A 22,071-nucleotide genomic window follows, 5' to 3' on the forward strand; every position below is an offset into this window, starting at 1 on the left:
TGCGTGGCTGTGTCTGCACAAAAGGTACAGGTATACCTGTAAAGGCAGAACATGCTGTGGGCTTTTAGATATCTGATTTGGTCTGGAAACATCTCATCAAGACCCCTCTGGGAGAGTTGGAAGACTTGGAGGGGAGAAGGATGTCAGGGCTGAGCACCTGCTTTCTTTTTCTTTATCTTCAAAGAGATCATAATACTGTGCCAACAAAGGAAAGCGAAACAGTTCATGTTGTCTGTCATGTTCCTTCTTGTTAAGTTGGGCTTTTAATTGTGGATTCTGAGGAACTTGTGATTAATCTGTCTTCCTTTTCTCCTCAGGTTCCCCTGAAGAACGAGGCATCAGGAAGCTGAAACGTGGCGCTGGTCTCAGTGCAGCAGAGCTGGAGGGGATGAGATCGTATGATCTGCCGTTTGGAATGGATTTCATCCACAGACACCCCATTTTCAAGTACTTCCCCATCAGCCCCTCCTTCACGGGCTACCAATGGGGGAGGTTACGGGAAACCTGCAGGAGCAGAATGGGACATGGGGATGCAGTGAAGGGGGGAGGAATGGGAGGGGAGGGAGGTGCAACACCAGGGGAGAGTCGGGTATAGCCAACGGGCTGGTGCTAAAAATTCTGAAATGTGTCTGAGTTTGGGGAGCAAGGGATGGTACACTAAGGTAAAAGGATGGGAGAGTGGAGGACAGAAGCAGTGCGGGATTCAGGATTGTGTGGAAGAAAATGTGATGCACCAACCCACCCCCCACCCCCCCATCAGTGTGTGTTTTCTTTAGCTCGTGTCAGTCTTTTCCCACTTCCCACTATGCTATTTTAAGCATGCTATAGCAAGTTACAGCATGCTATAAAAGATGTCACCATGCGGAGGTTACTTGGTGTGTGTGCATGTGTGTACAGTAATCAGCAAGAGATACAGTTTTGTGCATTTATTTAGTTGCACTTTAATCCAGAGTGAGACAGATGGACGTCAAACAACCAAAGCTTGATGATTCACTGACTCGTAATCACTGCCAAATTTTACTGCAAATGTCCTTTTATAAAACATATTTGTAGATGATATTATGTCAATTGAGGATTATGCAAAATTTCTGATATGAATCATTTGCCTCTAGACTTATTATGCAACCTCATTCGAGATACAAACACACATGCTCACACCAACAGCCTCACCAAAACTAGCTTGAGCACTACAATGCACGTCAGGGCCATGCCCATTGATGGAAGTGGTTTGTCAGGTGCCCTTATCCATGCAAAGTGATTGTGACATTTATTTTTGCACTATCTGCCTCCTGAGTTCAAAACCAGAATGTCACTCTACAGCTCCCGTCCCTCATTTCTTCAGTAAAGCACCCCAGAGACCCATTTAGCAGCACGTCATATCTGCACATCTCATTTTAAAAAACCTACGACCCCCTCCGCTATGCTAATGCTTATATTCACAGGATCTCCTCTGTAACATACCAGTTTACATACTGTGTCAGTATTAAGCAGTAGTTACCAACAAGCCCAAACCTCTGGTTTTCCTGAACACACCGCTGTCTCATTTAGCTGTCAAATGGGACCTGGCTTGCTTTGCTTTACTCTAAAACAAAATAAATTGTTGTAAGATATTTATTTTTATTTAGTAACTTTTAATCTCATCTAACATAGGCAGTTGCACATTGAAACAAGCTTTTTATAAAGCTCTACTGCCGTGATTAGCGTGGTGCATTTGCAAAAGCTGCATTAATGTCACACAGTAACACGGACGTGGCCTTTTCAGACAGACTTTGAAACCACCAACGATGAATGACAGCAGCAGAATTAAATGTTTTTATCCCATGACTGCAGAGATCTCTGACCCACAGTTTTAAGGTGTGACTTGTGCTCTGCTTTTAGTCGTAATTTGTATTAATGTAGGATTTACAAAGGCCGCGCCATAAACTATTACACCCCTGCCACCGTCCAAAGCCACTTGGTGGGCACTTAAATAATTGTACTAAGAAGTAAGGGTGGTGTTTTTGTTTGGATATGGAGTATTTAAATGTGATAAAAGGGGTTTGGAGAGTTTAACTGTCATCTTTTTGTTCTCTGGATGGACTCAACGATGCAGTGTGTGTCTTTGCAACAGCCAATCATAACGCTTGCTGATGTCCTTAACAATTTTCACTGATTTAATGGCATTAACGACTTTCCCTTATATTCCTCCTCCTCCTCCCATCCTCAATCACCAGTACGCCTCCCACTCTCACTCTGCTTCAGTTAGTTTACTGCTGATGTTTTTTGTTTGTTTTTTTACTGTTCATGTCTGTTGTAGTTCAGACGTAGCAGCACATCTGGCTGAGTAACAGAAAATTTTAGAGTATCAGAAGTCTGTTATGAGCCCAGGTGTGACCCTAGAGTGAGTCTCTGATTTGACCACACTGTGTGCCTCTGGTGTTTTAATTGAAAAACAGCAATTTAAAGAAAGAGTTTGCAACATTCTAATCTTTGTAAATGTGAAAATTAATAGCCGTATAATGAGAGAAATAACAGCTCAAAAAAAACTACTAAATGTTTATCCCCACTGAGATTTTTACTAAACCAAAATGCTAAAAGCTCTTTTCTTCCTCCTCTCTTACTGAATACCAAAATTTTTTCTTTAAGTATTGGCAATTGTTGCTAATCCCCAATTTTCTCACCTTTTATCTCTTTTTAAAGCTATTTATTTATTTATGAGAAGAGTTGGTGTTTAGTGGTTGCTTAAAGCGAGTAAATGTTTCTCTTGCACAATGTTGAAAGTATATTTATTAGTTTACTTGTCCATGCCCTGTTCAGATTGGTGTGATGATGACTCACTGCTGCTCGTCCGCTCTGTCTCAACTGCAGTTGGTGCTTTTAGAAACTCACCTGTGGACAACAGTTTTTCTAAAGATAGTTTCTAAAGTAAGATGTAAGCAGCTTCTATTTCATTCCATTTATACCATTTTGTTTTTAAAAACAACAGAAGAACACTTTTAAAGGTAGAACTGGATGGTTGAGTCAGATTTCAGCGTGAGGGCCTTTTACTACAGTACTGTTTGCACATGTTATGGTGCCAAGAACGTCAGAGTAACACTCACTAACCTGAAACCCTAAAATGTCACAAGAATGCTGCAGATTTAAAGTCATTTTTTGCTTGATGACCTGAACATAAGTGGCTAACCTGCTTTGTGACTGATTATTTTTGGGCCTTATTCTACGATAGCATGGCTAGCTGTTGCCCCATTTGTGACTTCAGCACTCTGTACATTAGTCTTGTGATCCATTCACTTAGTGATCCCTATAAGCATTTTTTACCTGTTATCTAGCCGTGGGTTGCATCTTCACATGTGCTTTTTCTGATCTTGCAGAGGTCTGCAGTCAGTCCAGCATTATGAAATTGGTTAAAATGCAATATTTCCACAGATTGTGGGACTGTATTCTGTTGTTCTACATTTCTGGATGTACTTTTAGCCTATAATACTCTGTGACACAAATGGGAATTTTAGCAAGCTATATTGCTTGTTTTTTGTTTCTTTTTTGTTACACTCTATATCACATACTTTATTTAGATGTTACCAAAATGAGCCCCACCCCCACAGTATTTAAATGAGGCACAAATTCTTCTTGATGTTGTTGATTCTGTAGTTTCACAGACTGCAGTTCATCAAAATCCCCAATAACAAAATTTGTGTCAACATTCTGCGATGATACCGTTCTCAGTCACAACTGTCAAAGTGCAGAATGCAATGAAGTAAGATGAAAACTGAAATTCCTAACTGGGTCTCAGAATTTGGTGTAACACTAACAGACTCTGTGGAAATATTGATCTCACCTAAAATGTTATCATTCTGGGTAGACTGTAGACATCTGTGATATGACACAGAGAAACAGTCATTGCTGATCACACAAGAGGCTAGGCTAGCTAGCGACCATTGATGTGTGCAGAACCTGCACGTTGAAAACCTCACTCTCCTCATCTAGGACTGGCAGCTGGAGAGCTGTAGATAAGACACAGTGTTATGGGCTGTTTGGTAAAATTAGCAGTGTGTTATTGGCACACCAGCTGATGTTTTTGGCCTCCTTACCATTGCTACGTGACCTTGCTGCAAGAGCAGATGATGATTAAGAAAAGGGTCAGAGAGCAGTCACTGCCTCCTGCATCCTCTTTCTCAGAGAGGGAGTCAATGCAGGGTGGTTTGGCAGTTTTTGGCATCTCGTTTAGTGTGTCCTTTAGTACATGGGCTGCACACACATTAATCACATGCACAACATGTGACGTTGTTTTCTGTGTCATATCATGTTCATGCAACCAGCACTTGCTACTCCCATCACACCCTCTCCCCTCTCTCCACACACTCTCTGTTTAAACCCCCCCCCCCAACGAACCATGTAGTGAAAATATAATGGTGTCCTCTCATGTTTGGTGTACCTGGTTTTCTCCCTGGGAATTCTTAATGTTGATGTTACTGAATGCAGGAGAAGACACCGGCTGGCCACCTTATTAAGAGCCTTGGTCATTGAAAGCTCAGTGAACATGCCTTTCACTTTACAGCAAGATGAACATTGGACGTCTTTGTGTCTAAAGGCAGCTTCTCCTTGTTTTTAACTTTTCCTTTCCAGTTTTTTATCACACTTTCTCTCTTATTATAGGATCCTATACATATCCGTATGTATTTCTCAAATAGCTTTTACAGAGTGAAACCAGTTATAGTAAAAATACCTTGGATTTCCCAAAACTTGGCTCTCTTCTTTTATCATCAGGTTAACCAACAGATGGCTCTTAAGAAGGTGGCCATAAGGTGTGTAACACAAAGACATCAATCCCTTTCAGTTATTTTGAAGGGGGTGCTACCTGAAGAATATACTTTTGTGTATTGTGTTTTATCTTTTTCTGTGTTTTTGTTTTTTATACATTGTTTTCATGTTTTTGCAAGCAAATATTTGTAAGAAACAAATCATAACTTTTAATCTTAAATCATGCTGGAAAGTGCACCATTTTGTTGTACTTTTTATTTAAAAAGTAAATACATTTTGATCCTGTTTTGAATCTGTGGTTTGGTGGAATCCTTTTGTTTATTGGGACCTTCTCATATTGTATTTTTTTACTCTAACATTGCTTTCTGTCCTTGTTAACACATTACCAGTATAAATGAAAGACCGAGCTGAGAAACTTTTAATAGATGTAATAGGAAAAAAACAGTCTATTGAGTAAAGTTTGCTAAACATTCTGGAAGAGAAATTGTGTAAACTAATTGTAGCAACAAAATGTTTATTTCTTTGTTCCTAAAACAATTTAATAAGATGTTACAGAATGAATGCAGTCTTTTGTCTTTATTGGTCACCAACTGTGATTGTGACAATAAAAGTGAAATATGTAGCTGGTCAGATTCTCTGACAGTCTGATTTAACTACGATAAAAAGACTAATGGCTTTCCCAAATATTGATGTGCTGCACAGAAAGATCTAAAAACTACTTATCAGTTTCCTCTAGATAGGCTGGATTACAACCCAGGCAAAGCAGCAACCTCCTGTCATTTGGTTTGTGGTAAAGTAATTAATAATTGTGTTTGGGAATATGCACTGCTAATACACAATATCAGCTAATACACTAAGAGCCTTGACATGAGTCCTACTTTTTACCATATCTTGGGTCCCTGTGTCAAAATCTAGTTTCAGGAAAATGCAGGTGTAAAGTTACCAACTACACTGCCAATTATTTTCTTATTATTAATTGTGTAAGTCTGTGAAACATTAAAAAGTTGAGAAAATGGCCCCATACAACTCCTCAGAGCCCAAATATCCAAGCAACTTTCCCAAATCAAAACTGATTTAATGTACCATCATATAGCCTATGATAAGAATAAGTATCATTGAATCCATTTTCCAAAAGGAAAAGAAATGAAATGTTAGGAGTGGCAAAAATAAAAATACTCAGTTGCAGGTAAGAATTGATCTGTCAAAATAATTACCCAATTACATAAGTCAGAAGCATGGCACACTAAAATAATTCTAATACTAAACATGTTGACTTATATCACACTACATACCATTTGGTTTTCTTTTACTGAGTCCATAGAGTTTTTCATGGGACGTTCAAAGATCAGTTTTGTTCGCATTCATCGTGCCAAGTAAATTTGGCTGTCCCTGGAGGAGTCGTGCAGGCTGATGGTGTGCGTGTCTCCGGCTCTCCCATTGTTTGCGTGTTTTCATTCATCTCCGCACGCAGCGCGAACAAAGGGGCGTCAGGGTCGCTCTCTGATTGGCTCCCAGCCGAGCCCCCGACGCTGCTGTGCCGCGAGCTCCGCCACAACAGATGGACCTCTCGCGCTTTCCTCCTCCTCCCTCTACCACCTCGATGCACGCGCCCCAGTGATTGTTTCCAACGGCAGGAGAGCGAGCGAGTTGACCGAGGAGTTTATCGTTAACGGATAGTTCAGCCGCCGTAACGGGAAGAGGAGGAAAGAGGGAGGAGGAGGTGGAAGAGGAGGACCGGAGAGCCTGCGTACCCGGGTTTGGTGAGCCGAAATAGGATCCCCAAAAGTCGGCAGGCATCAGACAGGAGCGTCGATGTAGCTAAGTGGGCTGATCACGATGCTGTCTGTGGGTTGATGTGGCGATATGGCCCGGGGTGTAGTTTGATAGCGTGATTATTTGTACAAAAAGAAGACTTAATAATGTTTTGACAGCGTAAAATACGAAGCAGCAACATTTATCGCTTTTATAAAATCACAGGCGACACACAAACAGGTTAATAATCTCGAATATCAGGCATGTGTAGCGCATTAAATGAACATACAGTGAGAACAGATATGCTCCATAGCACTTTCTGTGATGGTCCAGCCTAAATCTTGGGCAGAAAATGATACAGGGGGCAAAGCTGTGTGTTAGTAAAACAGGTTACATAACAAGCAATAGATAGTTAAGATTCCTCTCAGCTCACATAATGCTGGCTGCACTGAGGCAACAACAGTGAATAGTCTACCCAATGTTTTGACTTTGAGGTAATGTCCACAGGCTAAAAGTAATGCAGTTTAATAGAACAACCCTGCTCTCATGAGGCTTATAATGTTCAGTTTTTGTTAGCAAGGTGTTGATTAAACTGGTTATTTTGCAGAGAAGTTTCTGATATTTAGTCTACCCACACGGAGGTGGACAAATGATTGAAATCAATACAGTTCAACAGCAGCACAAGCCTCCAGAATGATTATGAAGTTAAATCAAGACCCCTAAATCATATGCTTAACATTATAGGTGGGATTTTTTTGTTGCAGGGCTGTTGTGCTAGACTGTGTTAGTTTAAGGTAGGTTTAAGTTGCCATCATAGAAGACTAGACATAGAGACAACCAGAAAACACTCACATTTAAGAAGCTGCTTTTGCTTGGAAAATAACTTGAATGATGATGAAACAATTATCAAAATAGTTGCAGATAAATGTCAAGTGATTGTTTCAGCTAAAGTCAAGGAAAGGGCAAGGCTAGAATAGATAAATAGGATTGAAACAATTTCCCCTTGGGGATCAATAAAGTATTTCTGATTCTGATTCTGATGCTGAAGGATAGTTTCAGCTTGATGTGCAGAACCTGGAAGCCATATGTAGATCAAATGGAGCCTTGCAACGTTTTTGACAACCAATGCCTAACATGGAGCCAGAGACACAAACACACACTATTTTTGGCTCTGTGTTGCAGGCTAGTTGCTGGAGCTCAGATGTTTTTGGTGTTGCTATGACAATGGTGACAATAGTGAGGCAGAGCATTAGTAATGTGGAGGCTGGAGGCAGGGGTGGTGGTGAGTTTGAAACCGGACAAGAGGAGGTTTGGAGATGTTCATGGTCCATTTCAGCCAAAGACTTTGACAGAGGAGGTTCAGAGGCAACAGGGCGAGAGGGCAGAAAACAAGTATGTGTGTGTGTCAGTGATAGGGGGTAGGGGGTGGGGTGGGGAGTCAGGAAGCTGTGGTCATGAGTTAAACTAGCACAGTGGATGGCTTCTAGTCTTTCATGAGGGAATGTGGGGGAGACGGAGGAGAAAGCTGAATGGGAAAAACAGACGGCAGAGAGGAAAGAATTTCCTAATCAATAAAATTGGACAGCTACTAATAAATTGAGCTACTGTGGTACAAAACAACTGAGCAGATGACAGCGAATGAGACATAAAGATATGGAGAAAATGGGGAAGATGGAGACTGAGGATTGGCTGATGTTGTAATGAGGCAGAGGGGAATTCAGGACTGGATCAGCTGTGGGTCAGTCTGATGGCGTTTATATGTCTGATTCAAAACAAAAAGTGTAGACAGTTTTCTGCCGTCTAAGATAGGACTTTATTTAGCCTGAGGGAAACTGTTGTGAAGAGCAGTTGCAGTACAAATGTGAAGAGAGCATCAGTGATATACAGGTAGTTTCCAAAGAGACAAGGTCATCTGGTTATAATGGACAACAGCTGTCACTGGCTCTCCACTGTTTTGGTTAACGTTAAGCTAAGTTTTACAATATGGGTTTTAATCTTAAGAAGTAATGTAAATACACACTCTGAACATAGTCAAGGAAGAAGTATGATTTCATGAGTGCATAATCACCTGAAAATAAGAATCGTTGTGTTTTTGTTACCTTTGAACGAGCTCATTATATCTAGAGAGGGAGCCAGTCCTCTTCCACACTGCCATGTTTCTACAGAAGCCCAGAGCAGACAAACATAACACTGGCTCTAGAGAGCGCCTTTTGCATTTTTCATGAGATGTCACTAGTCCTTTTCAGGCAAACAAAATAAACGAAAGGCTTCATTATATCTCCACCAGACAACAACAGCATTTAGACCTTGCTGTTGGCAAAGATTAAAGAAACTATAGAAAAGTAAATACAGTAGAACAGTAAACTGAATAAATAATGCAAATATTTTTGATCTTTTATTTTTGGTGTTTCAGAAAGGGGGGTTACGTTTGTGGGATTTTGACTCATGACCTCTGTATTTGTAAAATTCTGGTTATGTTCCTGGAACTGGGTATTGAACCTCAATACTGTGTTGGTATCATGTCACAGTAGTGGCATCAAATGTCTGAACAGATTCGTTGTCCTGTTTGCTTATTCTTCTATCAGATTTTGCCAGTTTTTACTGGGGCAAAGTTCTTATACAGCTGCTTGTATTTGGATAGGTTTTCTTTCTTTTATTAATGAAAAATAGATATTTGCACCAGTAAAACAAAACAAAACCCAGCCCTTCCTAACTGTGATGTAGCCTTTACCGCCAGCAAAAGACACAACTTTGTCACAGTATTACAATAAAACAAACCTGAGACAATATCTAGGCTCATATCACAACATCAGTCTTGCACTGAAGTGTCTCGCAGCTCTGTCCTCTGAGATCTTGAACTGAAGAAAACCATGAAAATCCCTTTTTTTTGTTTGAAAACTTTTTGCAGCAAACACTAAACAGGGTAGAGTGAGTGATACTCCAGCAGCAGCTCTAAAGGTCAGATGTCCGATTTGATCTTTATTTCAGGAGGTCACATCAGGGAGGGATCAATATTGTTATCAGATGACAGTTAAGTGACTTAAAGTTCACGTCGGTCCTGTATCTTGCCAGACAATTACAACATTGTCTTGGTTTGACGCTGGCCACATGTCTGTCTCAGACCGCTGGCATCACCTGCTATTGAGTCCACGAGCACAGCCGCCCTTAACCACGACCGCAATATTAAAGACTAATGATTTCCATTGTGTAGGTGAATGCTTAGCTTTTGAGCGCTTGACATCGCTAATATAGGTGATGAAATATTGATGGACCTTGGCAGGAGGCTGGGCTGATTAGTGTTTAATATTTAATTTGTGCACAATAACGGAACACATTTATTTCAGAGATTGACAGCCTCAGGTTATTTATCAGCATTGTGTGTTTAAGGCTGCCTCGTTACTCTGCTTGTCAGGTCTGGATTATCTTTGTTTACAAAGTGATCAGATATGTGTCTGATCTGAACATTAAGATCAGGGAATAGGAAAAAAGACAAAGCTGTTTATGTGTGGGCCCCCTTAGTGTTTTTATCCGTGCTCTTTGTTCGGCTGTGCATGATAATTCATCTGTGCCTCTTGAATTGAGGAAGTTTTAGGCTCTGTAAAGACTAGTGTCAGTTTCCTGTGTGACTGAGTGAGTAAAGGAGGAAGTGATTTAACGGAAGGGGAGCACTTCCTTTAAACACCCCCACTCTTCCCCGTCTGTTCGCCGTCAGACTCATAAGTAAAGATCCTGAAGAAACTGATACCTGAATGATAAACCTGCTAATACCTGAGGATACAGAGTCCACTTGCCTAACTGTTCGCTCTCTCTCTCTCTCCACATCTGCAGTTCCCTCTTTCTGGTGACTCAACAACATCACACAGCCTTCACTACGGTAAGGTCACTTGTAGCCTGACATATGTACCATACTTATCAGGCAGACCTGTCTTTCTGATGTTTTAATATTCTGGGAGTTGATATAACAAGGTTTCCATCATCTAGTCATTACTGCTTTTTTTACCAGAGGAATATGTTGAGGTACAACACATTTAAATCTCTCCAGTTAAGATGTCACATGAACATAATTCCCTCTAAGCACAATTTGAATTATATAAAATCTAGGCTAAAATGACATTCATGCCTATGCTTCTATTTAGAAAATGAATCCTCTTCTATGACCAGCCTGCCTGTCAGCTGTCTTTAAGCTCAATAAACACAGATAATATTTAACCAGAAATTCTCCCATTTTCTCCCATTAAAATCTTCTAAGGACCAGTACCATTTTTTTCTAAATGGCTTCATGAAGCTATTCTCAGGAAAAATGGTGCTAAATGCTACCATCAGCATGCAAACAACCGTAATGCTAACATGCTGGTGTTAAGTAGGTAATAATGACCCTGAAAACAAAAAAATGTCTGACAATGCCAAGCATAGAGCTATAGCACTGTAATGACTAAAAATCTAGAAATGCAAAGCCTAAATTTAAAAATGGTCCACAAAAATGTTAACTGTTTGTAAACGCATTGGTGTTGTCCTTTGAAACATGTATGATATACAGAGAAAGCAAGAAAACAAGATTCATTTCAGTTATCCAGGAAATAAAATGTCCACACTCGTGTTTCTAGAGTTTGACATGAATCCTTCGGGTGAGCTGTGAAACGTCTTCAGTGCTTCACCTATGTGTCCTGTGGATTTAATGTGCTGTATGTACAGATACAAATGCAATAGATCAGTGGATATAATGTGTGCTGCCACTAGCTTGCTCAGAGATTTAAGCAACTGAAATGATTTGGCTCTGCAGGTGACCATGTGTCCTGCACCTGTTCATCTCCTTCTGGAGGCTTGTGTTGTGCCTCCTCTGCAGACAGACAAAGACAAACACACACAGTCATTCAGCAAAGAGGGAAGCAAAACTCCACAGGGTGATGGCTGAGTGCCATTTAAAACAGCTGCATGAGTGCGTGCGTGTGTGTGTTTTGGAGTGTTTATGTGTAAGAGAGGGACAAAAAAGACATAAGGAGAGAGTTAAAGGGGTGACAGGAAAGAGAAAATATATTGTAGGCAAGAGGAGGAGGAGAGTGTGAAGAGCAGCTGTCTCACTCCATCACACACCAAATGCTTTGATTGGGTGATGAGACATACTGCAGTGGTGGCTTAACAGTTAACCAAGTTGATCTGACTCTTGAAGGAAATACACTGACAGGAAAGCAGATATGATCTGCTGTTGCTGTTTACTCTGTGGAGCATTACCTCGTCGTCCTCCTCTTCCTGCAATCTCTTTCCTCCTCTCCAGGCTGCCCTCTTAATGCCTGTTGCTGGTCATGAGGAGTCATGAGACTGAATCAGATGGACGAAAATGAGAAACTCTCTGTGTTGCCTCTTTGTCTTTCAGCTCCTCTCATGCTTACTGAGAATGGATGACACACAGTACGGGGTTAAGATAGGAGAGAACAAGTACATCAGCAAGTAAGCATGAAATGCCACGCTGTTTCTCTCATAAGCTCATGTTGAACAGTCTGACTTGTGAAAGAAAATTAACTTATGCTTTATTCACCTTTAGTATGTCTGTGATTTAAAGTAACAGTGAGTGAAATATGGATTTCAAAGCACCACACTTGCAGATTTTCGCCTCTTTACGATCTATAAACAGACAGACTTTACTTCACTGCTGACCATTTTCCAAGCATACATATATTTATTGATTTCTTGATTCACTGATTGATTTAGTAGTACACTAAACACTTGACTTAAGTATAAGTATCACATGGTGCATATCACAAAACACAAATTTTCCTCAGGAGGCCTCACAATCTGAGCATAAAATCCCTTCTATTCACAGACCTTTGATTAAGTTTAGGGAAAAACTCCCCACAAAAACCCCTGCAACTATTCTTTTACAATAGAATTTTTATAAATAGATTGTAAACCAATAAGAAGAATAGATCAGAAGATCGTTGAACAACTTCTAGTGTTGCATTAAAGCACCTGGGCCACAAGGCTCAAGCACACCTTTCACACAGATAGGAGAAACGAAACAAGCATACAGGGAGAAAGACACGGACATCTAATGGAGTCGGAAGATCCAAAACATCTGAAATGAGGCACCGGCAGCCAGACGAGAGAGAGAGAGAGAGAGTCCCAGGACGACCAATCGTCAAGAGGACAAAGAGAAGAAAAGACAAGCAGGAGAAAATAAATAGAGAAAGGAAGAGAGCACACATCTGTGCTTGTGAGACACAAACAACAAAGGGTTAGATATGCAGTGGCTTTCGGAAAGTTGACAGTAATCCCAGCCCATGCAGGCTCACAAGAGACTGTAAGACAATGAAGAAGATCAGAGAGTGAATCAGGATGTGCAGACCCAGATCCACAAATTCAGAGGGAGAACGTTTCAAGACAAACATCTTCAGACAGCCAGAATCAGAAATCTGGGTTCTTTAACCATTTTTAATAGGTCATTGTACATGCAGCAATGAAACGCCCAGTGAAATTCATCCTTAACGTCACGAAGATCACAAAAACACAAATGCTGCTCCTCAGAAATGCCTTTTTATCCCAAGGAGAAGGTACCAGCTTGTAATTAAGCCCAAAAGGACCCATTCAGGCTTTGAGAGCGATGTCTTGCCTTTTATTCTGCCAGTATACTATTAAAAATCAACTTGCAGAGGCCTAAAAATTGTTAGTTGTATGCAGTTGTATGTTTAATACATAAAACAGTAATACAGTCGAAAGAAGGGACTGTTATGAAACACACTTCATGATCTGTTCAGCTGCTTGTTGTTCGCACAAACAGAATTAATTTTCAGATTTCAGGAAATCAATCTGACGGCATCACAATGGTCAGCAGTGATGTGAAGTACACATGACTTTCAGTTAGTGGGAAACGTCAAATAAGCGGCACGCTCCTTTAAACAGCATTTCCTCCTCAGTGATTCAACATCTCTGTCTCCAGGGTAACAGTCCTCTCACATCTTAAGACGTACAACCTCTACTATGAAGGACAGAATCTCCAGCTCAGACACAGAGAGGTGCGTATCTACAGCTGTGTGTGTGTGTGTGTGTGTGTGTGTGTTTGCTTTTCATTCCTGTTTTATCCTTTTCAGCAGAAGCGTCTGAATGTCTCCTCTCTTCAGCGCTGTCTGTCTTCCTGCCGCCCTTTTTAGTTTTCCTCTCAGTCATTTGCAGACTAATATACCCCACCCTTTATCCCAAAGGGGTAATAACTGCCCATTGTGTGTATGTATATGTGTCTGTGTGTGTGCATTGATAACAGCTTCTCTCTCCCAATAGGAGGAGGGGGAGCTGATCTTCGAGGGCTTGCTGAATATCTTCTGGGGCCTGCGGCGACCAATCAGGCTTCAGATGCAGGATGACCACGAGCGAATCCGGCCACCCCCCTCTTCTACATCCTGGCACTCGGGTTGCAATCTGGACAGTCAAGGGTAAGAGGTCCAGACAGATCAGTTACACCTCAGTGACCCTAGATGGTGATACTCAGCAGGTTGGGGGGCAGATACAGAATGTGTCTAGTTTGTCTGATGGAAAATGAAGTTAAATTTGTGTCATCACTTCTTGTACAGGTATGATATTGCTGATTTAATTCCATGCAACAAATGTATGCTTGATTTCCACAGTTTGTTGAAATTGGCAATGTCGCACAGACAAAGGGAACCTTTTAACCCACACCTCTGGCTCAGTTTTAGATTTTGTGTCAATAGGCTTGACTTTACAGCTCAGCTCTGTAATCCCACTCATCAGAAGAGGCGATGCTCATTCGAGGGATAACAGAGCTCACGGGCACGCAGCTGGGTGTTTCAGGGACAAAATGACTTCGAAGTAACTACACCTTTACAACCTTTATTTCTGGTGTCAGTCCAAAATTACTTAAAAAATTGAAGGGCATACCCTCACGAATCGTGGCAGTACATGTCAAACACAGAAAAGCTAGCTGTCACAAGTTGAAACTAGCCAACAGGGATATGACGTACATAAGGTGGTGTATAAATGGTGTACAGAATGCTGCTGTTTGGCAGGAAGTCTAATAATAAGATCTACCTCTGTATCAGTGGTAGTTAAAGTCCTTGTTCTTACAGTCTTGATAGTATTACTGCCTGTATTATACTGCTTTGTAACTCCCCCTAATCATTTAATCTGAAACCAATGTCCTTGAATGTAAAAACAGTTTGTCTCAACAAAATATTTCCAGCTGAATCTTTACAGTCTCTTCTTCTCTTACTCCTATACTTTTTCATAATTCTTGTTTTGAAGTTCCCCCACCAGCACAGATGGTCAACAGGAGACACAGCAAAGCCCGCCCACAGTGGAAGTGACGCCACCTGACAGCCAACCAGAGAACAACGGTGTGATGGAAGAACAGACAGACGGTGGGTGGCTGTAAGGAGTGTATGAATAAGGACACACACTGTGTATCACTCCCAGTGTACAACAGTGTGCGGTAATAGCAAATCAACTACTTCACTCGTGATCAAGACAAAAAAAAGAAACATCGCGTTAGGTCATGAGGATCAAATTAACTAAGCTTTAAAAACACTGTGGACCAAATCTCCAATTAACTCTCAGTTGCTTTATATAAGCATGTCATCACTGCTGGGAGGGAACCTCTCATCTCAAAAAGGCAACTGCTTGTGAGGAAGGGATTAAAGCCTTATTCTTAGTTTGCCCACAGTTTTTTTAATCCTAGAGGAGTTTACTGTACAACTGAAACTTTAGATGAAATGAAAACATATCAGGAGTACAAGGTTTGCATACACAGCACCACATTCCTCTCTCATATCTGTTTCATCCTGTCTTTACCTGAACATTAGAAATACTCAGAAACAGACAGGTGATGTTTACTTCCATGACGTCAGTGTGATTAAACTTTTTAAAAAAGATTGCAAGCTCAAAGGGAAAGCCATTACTGTGAGTTCAAGTTTTTCTTACAGTTCTTGTTAAGAATAAAAACTGAGGTAGTGATTGTTGGTTGGACAGAGGACAGTGAGAGCACCACTCAGCTGCTCAGGACGAAGAGTGATGCTGGGGTCTTAAGGCGGGGCCAGCGGCGGTCACCGAGCGACCAGAGGAAAATTCGACGCCATCGCTTCTCCATCAACGGACACTTCTACAACCATAAGGTTTGTCAGTGGATCCTTGGAAAGTCTGAAAAAATAATGCAAATAATGTACAGTGACTTTGTTATTGCTGATGTTTAAACTAATTGACAAATAATAAGAAAAACTGATTCACAATGACCCATCCATGTTTATATCTGCGCAGTCATATACATTAAGTTAAAGTAAATAGGAAGCTGAAGTCATGTTATAATGTTGTTTGGTTTTTTGGTTTTTTCAGACAGCAGTGTTTACTCCTGCTTATGGCTCAGTGACCAATGTTCGCATCAACAGCTGCATGACCACACCTCAGGTCCTCCGAGTTCTCCTCAACAAGTTTAAAATTGAAAACAGCCCAGATGATTTTGCCATCTACCTCGTCCATGCGAGTGGAGGTGAGTGTGAATTATTCCATTTATTTCTTGGTGTGTGTGTGTGTGTGTTTGTGTGATTTGTTCTGTTAACAGCCCCTTGTGTTGATGTTTCAGAGCGTGTGAAACTGAAGCGAAGTGACTATCCTCTGGTGCTGAGAGTAATGCAGGGTCCATGTGAGCAGGTCTGCAAGGTTTTCCTCATGGAAGAGGACCTGGGAGAGGAAGTCACATATGATGTAAATCCCTACATTTATTGTAATATTTTCTTTCAAGGAGTTTGAGATACAGAAATGTGACTCCCGGCTATAAATGAACATGTCTCACTTCTTTTGTGTGACAGCATGCAGCCACAAAATCCGTGCCTCCGTGTCTCAAATATTTTTATTTACCTCTTATCAGTCTCTATTTTGGGGCTTCACTGTTGTATTTCTCTTCCCTTCCACCAGGTGGCACAGTATATCAAGTTTGAAATGCCTGTCCTGCAGAGTTTCATCACCAAACTGAAGGAGGAGGAGGACAGAGAGGTGCAGAAACTCAGGAGAAGGTACAAAAAATACTGTATATCGTCTGCTTCACCATCAGCTGTTACAGTAGCTTACAAGCATGCAAAATATGTCATACAGGAGTCTAACTAGTATTACAATTTAATATCAAATGTATCTTTGCCAACATACACATTTATTCTTTCTGTTTGCATTTATGTGCTTGTACTTGTAGGTATACTTACCTGCGGTGTATAATTGAGAAGCAGCTCAGTTGTCTTCCAGAGGGAGCGACGTGTATGTGATCTGCTTATCAAATTGTCAAAACATTCCCAGAGTACCATGTCCTCCGCCCAGCTGTGACAAGAGTGAGTGACCAAGAATCAGCTGACAAAAACTCAATCTACCTGTTTCAGCCACTATCCTGCTCCTCTGACTTCCTGCCTCCATGTGGGTCCTTTTTCAAATCATCCAATCAGTCAGTATACAGACAAAACTTGATTGAGTGCACCATCTCAGCCGTCGTCCAGAGCCATGATGGGTCTCACAGCATCATAAAGAGTCCCAATTCAAACCAGATCACTATCTCTTTCTCCTCAGCATCACACACAGGGAGACATACAGAGAAAGACATTCCTCTTCTCCTATGTAATTTTAACCTTTTTGCAGTGTAGAGCTTTGCAGAATGATCCTAAAATGATCGTCTTCCCTCCAGATTGTAAGATGATACACAAAATCAATTTAAAGCACAAACATCATAAGATGTGGTTTTAGTAAAAGTGCCTGTTAAAAGATTTCCAAGCACACAGACACATCGGAAAATTCTTGGGGTTTTTAACTGGAAGGTTAAAGCACAGGTGAGCTGCAACAGACCACATGGTTTCATTCAATGTGAAACCATCCAGTCCCACGTAGCACTGCATGCCTTTATGTTCCTGGCCGTTTGATTATTTGTTGAATATTGTAATTAGAGGACTTGAATCGACCCTCTCCATTTCATCGCAGCTGAGAAGCTCACTGCAGGATTATTGAGGGCCGTGTGAACAGATGTTTATGTTGTGACCGTCAGTCTGTTGGTGGTCTGATGGGGACAGCTGTCTCTCTGCAGGCGTTCAAACTGAATGTTTAAGTCTTTGTATGATTGAACTTAAAGGAATAGTTTAACATTTTGGGAAAGGCCTCTTCACCATCTTGTCGAACCAGCAGCTGGTTAGCTTAGCATCGTACAGCTAGCCTGGCTCTGTCCAAACATAACAAAATCCACCTACCAGCACCTTTAAAGCTTTTGTTGTTTTACTCTGTATAAACACTTGAGTGCAAAAATGATGGTTATGATGTTGCTGGGCTTTATGTGCCAGACTATTTCTCAGTTGGGGCATAGTTTGGCACGTAACTCCCCATGTTAATTGGTTTGCTTTAGTTGGCTGGTAGGTGGATTTTGTTACCTTTGTACAGAGCCAGGCTAGCTGTTTCCTCCTGTTTCCAAGGCTGTTAGCTGTGGCTTCATTTTTGCCCTACAGACATGAGAGTCCCACCGATTTCTCATCAAACTCTTGGCAAGAAATAAACGAACCCCAAAATACCAAATTATTCCTTTAAAGATAAAAAAGCATCCTGAAATAACATAACACATATGAGCCCCTTTTGTTTTCTGGTGTCCTCACTTGCATTACTGCCTTATGTGAGATGCAAGAAGATGTCACGTTGAGATTTTAAAAGCACACACTGTTTGACAGATGAACGATGTTCAGCATCCGTCTTCACACAGTGGCTCCTGGTAGGGACTGAACTGCACAAAAATCATTTCACATCCAACGGTTTGTGACACGAGAAGCACAACACGAGACTGTGAATTACGCTGAAGATCTTTGATGGAAGAATGTTGTAAATGTGTGAATGAGCATTTAAAAGCAGTTCACTTTGCCTCCACATGTACAGTGCTTTGCATACGCCTGCTTTTGTCCGTGTGCATAGCCCCTCTGTTCAGTATTTCTAAGATCATTGTAAAAAGTGTGTCTGTGTGACTCAGAGAGTGTGCATGTTGTATTTTTAGTGACTCTTAAGACTAGCCTGCTTTTGTATTGTGTCTTTTACAAAATAATGAAGGAACTTTAGTCTTTAAGATGTTAAGATCTCATGCCACTACTTGGAAAATGTAGGGTTTTTTCTTACGATGATTGTTATTTAATAAAAAAAAAAGAAAAAGATGAGCATATATATCTGTAATCACCTTCTGTCTCATTGGGGTCAATGGGTGGAAAGGTCGCATGTTATACAATGATGTTTAAATCTTGTTGTACATATGTAACAGTCGTAGTCGAAGCTTCGGGAGAGCTCGTTAAGTGCTCTGATTCATTCCCTCAGTGGGAGGGCACATGTACAGCCACACACACGCAGATATTTATGTCTGATGTCTGTGCTTCACCGGCTTACTGCACACTCAGCCAATGAGCAGGTGTGAGAGAGAGTGATCCACTCCACCTGATTGAGGTTGTCTGGAGGATAACAGGTTGGCCTTGAAACATACTTCTTACTGTCAGAAGAGTCTGAGCTGCTCACACACACTCTCTGGTCTTTACTGTCAGAAGAGTCTGAGCTGCACACACACACACTCTCTGGTCTTCACTGTCAGAAGAAGAGGAGCATCATCTGAAACACTGCACTGCAAACAGCCTCTCAACAGGTGAGATTGTTTGTTCTAAGATTGTTCTCTTAAATTCAGCAGGTTTGAACAATGTTCTTTGTTTTTCTGGATTATTTTAGGCAGTAGATTTCTCTTGTTTGTGGATGTGATGTTATGTAGTATCTCTTATGATGCATAATTTAGGCTCTATCTCCAGGAAGCACAAATAATAATGTACTGCAAAGCAGGTCATAGTGCTTCAAACTGCATCAAATTCATGATGAAGGCATGTTTTGTGTTTCTGAGTCTTGGCTGCTGTAGCTGTAATCTGAGAGTCATTGGATTATTGTCAAACTAAATGACCCAGCATAATTATAGCTCAACTCATCTTTTAAGAGGACTCAGATTAGACTGTGAACAGTTTGTTGACGGCAGAGCAAATGATGTCATGCTGCTCAGTGGATAACGTCAGCGGTGGAAGAAGTATTCAAATTGTTTTCTTAAGTCAAAATTGTACCGTGCTATTAGTAAAAATATTGCAATTCAGTGGAAATGTATTTTTAACATAAATTTTAGCTGCTTCATATACTGATGGGTACTTAATGATGTCATATTTTATAAACTAATCCTACATTTTGTCCATTAAACCTCAATCTGAAAAGTAACTGAAGCCATTAGATAAATTTAGTTCAGTAAAAAGTAGCATGTAATAAAAAAAAACACTCATAAAGTTCATGTATTGCGTAAATGTATTTACTGTAATTACTTCCCATCACTGCATATACTCTAACATTCTGTAATCATTGAATAGAAAAAATACTGTCAGCAGTGTGGAAGAAAAAAGTCTTTCTGTCATTTAACAATTCAACATATTTTGATTGAAACATTTGAAGTGACATAATATTCACCTCATTATTTACTCTAGTGATGACTGACAACAACAGTGTTTCACTTATTCAATGCTAACAGTCACCCGTTGGTGCTGTGATCATTAACGCAGCAGGCCCACATATCTAGAGGCAGATTGCATCTACCAGATCCTAATGAAAGCACATAGGAGATTATGAAAGCTATCTGATCCCAGGTCAGCTGCACTGTTAAGTTGTGCTTGTGTAAGATGTGTTTTCAAAGCTGGATTAAGAGCCACGATGTGCTCTGCTCTTTATTTATCAGCAAAGTAAAAATAACACACAGCGGGACCAAAGCTGCATTGAGAACATCTCGTCAGTCTGTGCCTTCAGTTACCACCACAAATAAGTACATGTACTTCAGCTCTGTGCTTAAGTACTGCTTAGGTTATTTATACTTACATTATTAGTATTTCTAATTTGTGCTACATTTGCGAACCCAATATTGCACTTTTTACTCGAGTGCAGGGATTTGGCAGCTGTTGTTACTCAGTGCTGATTTGTACATATTACAAATATATAATCAACTTCTAAAAAATGCATTTTTTAAAATACACTACTCAACAACGTTTAAATTAGAACAAAAAATAATAATAACAATAATTGCTTCATCTCAATCAGCATTTCAAATGCTGTGCACATGTTAATGCACAGTAATGCCAGTGATGCAATATATTTAATAATATTACACTTTTCAAGTGTCAGTGTTGCAGTGTTAATACTTTTACCTTTGATAGTATTTCTGTTGATAATATTTAATTGGTACTTGGTTCTGTTTTGCTCACTAATATTTATTTATTTGAAAGTGTTCGTATGGACTTTCTTAACATTTAACATACTGTTTTATGATGTCTTCCTTTTTGTATTTGTTGATTGATTACTCTTTTATGTATATATAATAGTTTTTCTCTTTTTTAGTTCTTAATGCTGTTTATGTCCTTTGATTGTCTAGATTAATGATTACTAGTAACAAAATATGGCCAAATTTTCATTTCATACTTCTTCCACCACTGTCAAGAACTGATCAGCTGATCATTTCAGTACAACAGAAACAACAAGACAAGTCTGTTTTCTTCTTTTAGTGACTGGGCAGAAACTTGAATGCTCTCCAGTAGCAAATTCATGCATCCTCATAATGTGTCTTTGTCTTATTTTTACAGGACAAAGAATGATGTCGGGCCTGCAGAAACTCCCCCTCACAGTGACCCTCTGCCTGCTACTCCTCGCCACACTGTTGCCCAGCTCTGAAGCCCGCCGTGGTTTTGGAGGTGGTGGCTTTGGCCGGGGCGGAGGAGGCCGGAGCCGGGGATGGGGCGGCGGTGGCGGCCAGGCCTATAGACCTGTCCAGAGCAGTGGCCCCAGTGCAGGCAAAGTAGCCGGGGCCGCTGCAGCTGGTGCCATAGGAGGAACATTGATTGGTTCTGCCCTGAGCCGCCCTGGGTACGGGTATGGTGGAGGATATGGAGGATATGGAGGGTACGGAGGGGGATTTGGAGGGGGTTATGGAGGATATGGAGGTGGTTATGGCTACCCACGATATGGAGGTGGTGGCTACGGCCTCAGGCCTGGCTATGAGGCAGAGGGCTCTGGAGATATGGAGTACTACACCGGAGCATCCAGTGGCCCCATCTACAACAGTATCATCGTTGTCATCGGCTCCCTGATGTCCCTGCTGATAGGCCACTGGGTGGCAGTCATGTAGAGCTGGAGACAGAGCTGTGATCCCCAAACAGACACAGATTCAAGCCCTGACTAAAAATAACCCACAACCTGACAGAGGACAGAAGTAGAAAAGAAATTCGACCCATTAAATCTCTAAACCTCATCATGTCAGTGTGCCACCATGCTTCAGTCTGCAGGCATACTGATAAACAAAGAAAACCACTTCCTGTCGATATTTGTCAGAGTTGTGCAATAAGTTAACTCAATGAAGAACCAAAGGACTGTTCTCCACACTCCCATCTCCTTTTAAAGCGGCCAGTCTTTTTATACTTTTGATGATCGTGGTGGTGGTGGTGGTGGTGGTGGTCTAACGTGTTTTCTGGTAAACAATCTGTGAAGATAGACCAGGAGTAAATTAGATGTTCTATCAGCTTAACTCTACCT

At 40.9% G+C, this 22,071-nt stretch overlaps 3 protein-coding genes across 7 annotated transcripts in view; all 3 read left to right on the forward strand.

Moving 5' to 3' along the window:
• slc23a2 (solute carrier family 23 member 2) overlaps window positions 1-5,367 on the forward strand; it is a 35,696-nt gene extending 30,329 nt beyond the window's left edge. Inside the window, exon 16 of one of the 2 annotated variants that reach the window (XM_070965134.1) lies at window positions 318-5,367. In XM_070965134.1, coding sequence (XP_070821235.1) covers window positions 318-595 — 278 coding nt within the window. In that variant the 3' untranslated portion in view covers window positions 596-5,367. The remainder of the gene's footprint in view (window positions 1-317) is intronic. The other variant, XM_070965135.1, reaches the window with a different exon arrangement.
• An 877-nt stretch (window positions 5,368-6,244) lies between these two features.
• rassf2b (Ras association domain family member 2b) lies at window positions 6,245-18,651 on the forward strand. 4 transcript variants are annotated; one of them, XR_011602304.1, is made up of 12 exons: window positions 6,245-6,497; window positions 10,318-10,363; window positions 11,861-11,934; window positions 13,421-13,496; window positions 13,759-13,910; window positions 14,737-14,852; window positions 15,460-15,602; window positions 15,820-15,973; window positions 16,067-16,188; window positions 16,399-16,496; window positions 16,670-17,647; window positions 17,896-18,651. XR_011602304.1 is itself a non-coding variant. In XM_070965136.1 (11 exons), exons 3-11 carry the CDS (start codon window positions 11,882-11,884, stop codon window positions 16,737-16,739), a joined length of 984 nt encoding a protein of 327 aa, XP_070821237.1. In that variant the 5' UTR covers window positions 6,245-6,497; window positions 10,318-10,363; window positions 11,861-11,881; the 3' UTR covers window positions 16,740-18,651. The 4 variants fall into 4 exon arrangements, 2 of the variants coding, with proteins under 2 accessions (XP_070821237.1, XP_070821238.1); XR_011602303.1 differs by having other exon boundaries at window positions 16,670-17,643; XM_070965136.1 differs by having other exon boundaries at window positions 16,670-18,651.
• A 330-nt stretch (window positions 18,652-18,981) lies between these two features.
• On the forward strand, window positions 18,982-21,778 carry sprn2 (shadow of prion protein 2). The gene is made up of 3 exons (XM_070965140.1): window positions 18,982-19,017; window positions 19,068-19,117; window positions 21,126-21,778. The coding sequence occupies exon 3, from the start codon at window positions 21,134-21,136 to the stop codon at window positions 21,665-21,667; it is 534 nt and encodes a 177-aa protein (XP_070821241.1). The 5' UTR covers window positions 18,982-19,017; window positions 19,068-19,117; window positions 21,126-21,133; the 3' UTR covers window positions 21,668-21,778.
• Window positions 21,779-22,071: the final 293 nt, after the last annotated feature.

This window comes from Chaetodon trifascialis, chromosome 6, assembly GCF_039877785.1.
Source record: "Chaetodon trifascialis isolate fChaTrf1 chromosome 6, fChaTrf1.hap1, whole genome shotgun sequence".
Classification (NCBI taxonomy): Eukaryota; Metazoa; Chordata; class Actinopteri; order Chaetodontiformes; family Chaetodontidae; genus Chaetodon; species Chaetodon trifascialis.

What these genes read in the sequence shown, in the direction of transcription:
- rassf2b (XM_070965136.1), top strand. Translation starts at nt 11,882, where the DNA reads ATGGATGACACACAGTACGGGGTTAAGATAGGAGAGAACAAGTACATC. An exon ending in GAGAACAAGTACATCAGCAA is followed by an intron (nt 11,935 to 13,420) that starts GTAAGCATGAAA and finishes CTCTGTCTCCAG; the next exon opens with GGTAACAGTCCTCTCACATC. An exon ending in TGCAATCTGGACAGTCAAGG is followed by an intron (nt 13,911 to 14,736) that starts GTAAGAGGTCCA and finishes CTTGTTTTGAAG; the next exon opens with TTCCCCCACCAGCACAGATG.
- sprn2 (XM_070965140.1), top strand. Translation starts at nt 21,134, where the DNA reads ATGATGTCGGGCCTGCAGAAACTCCCCCTCACAGTGACCCTCTGCCTG.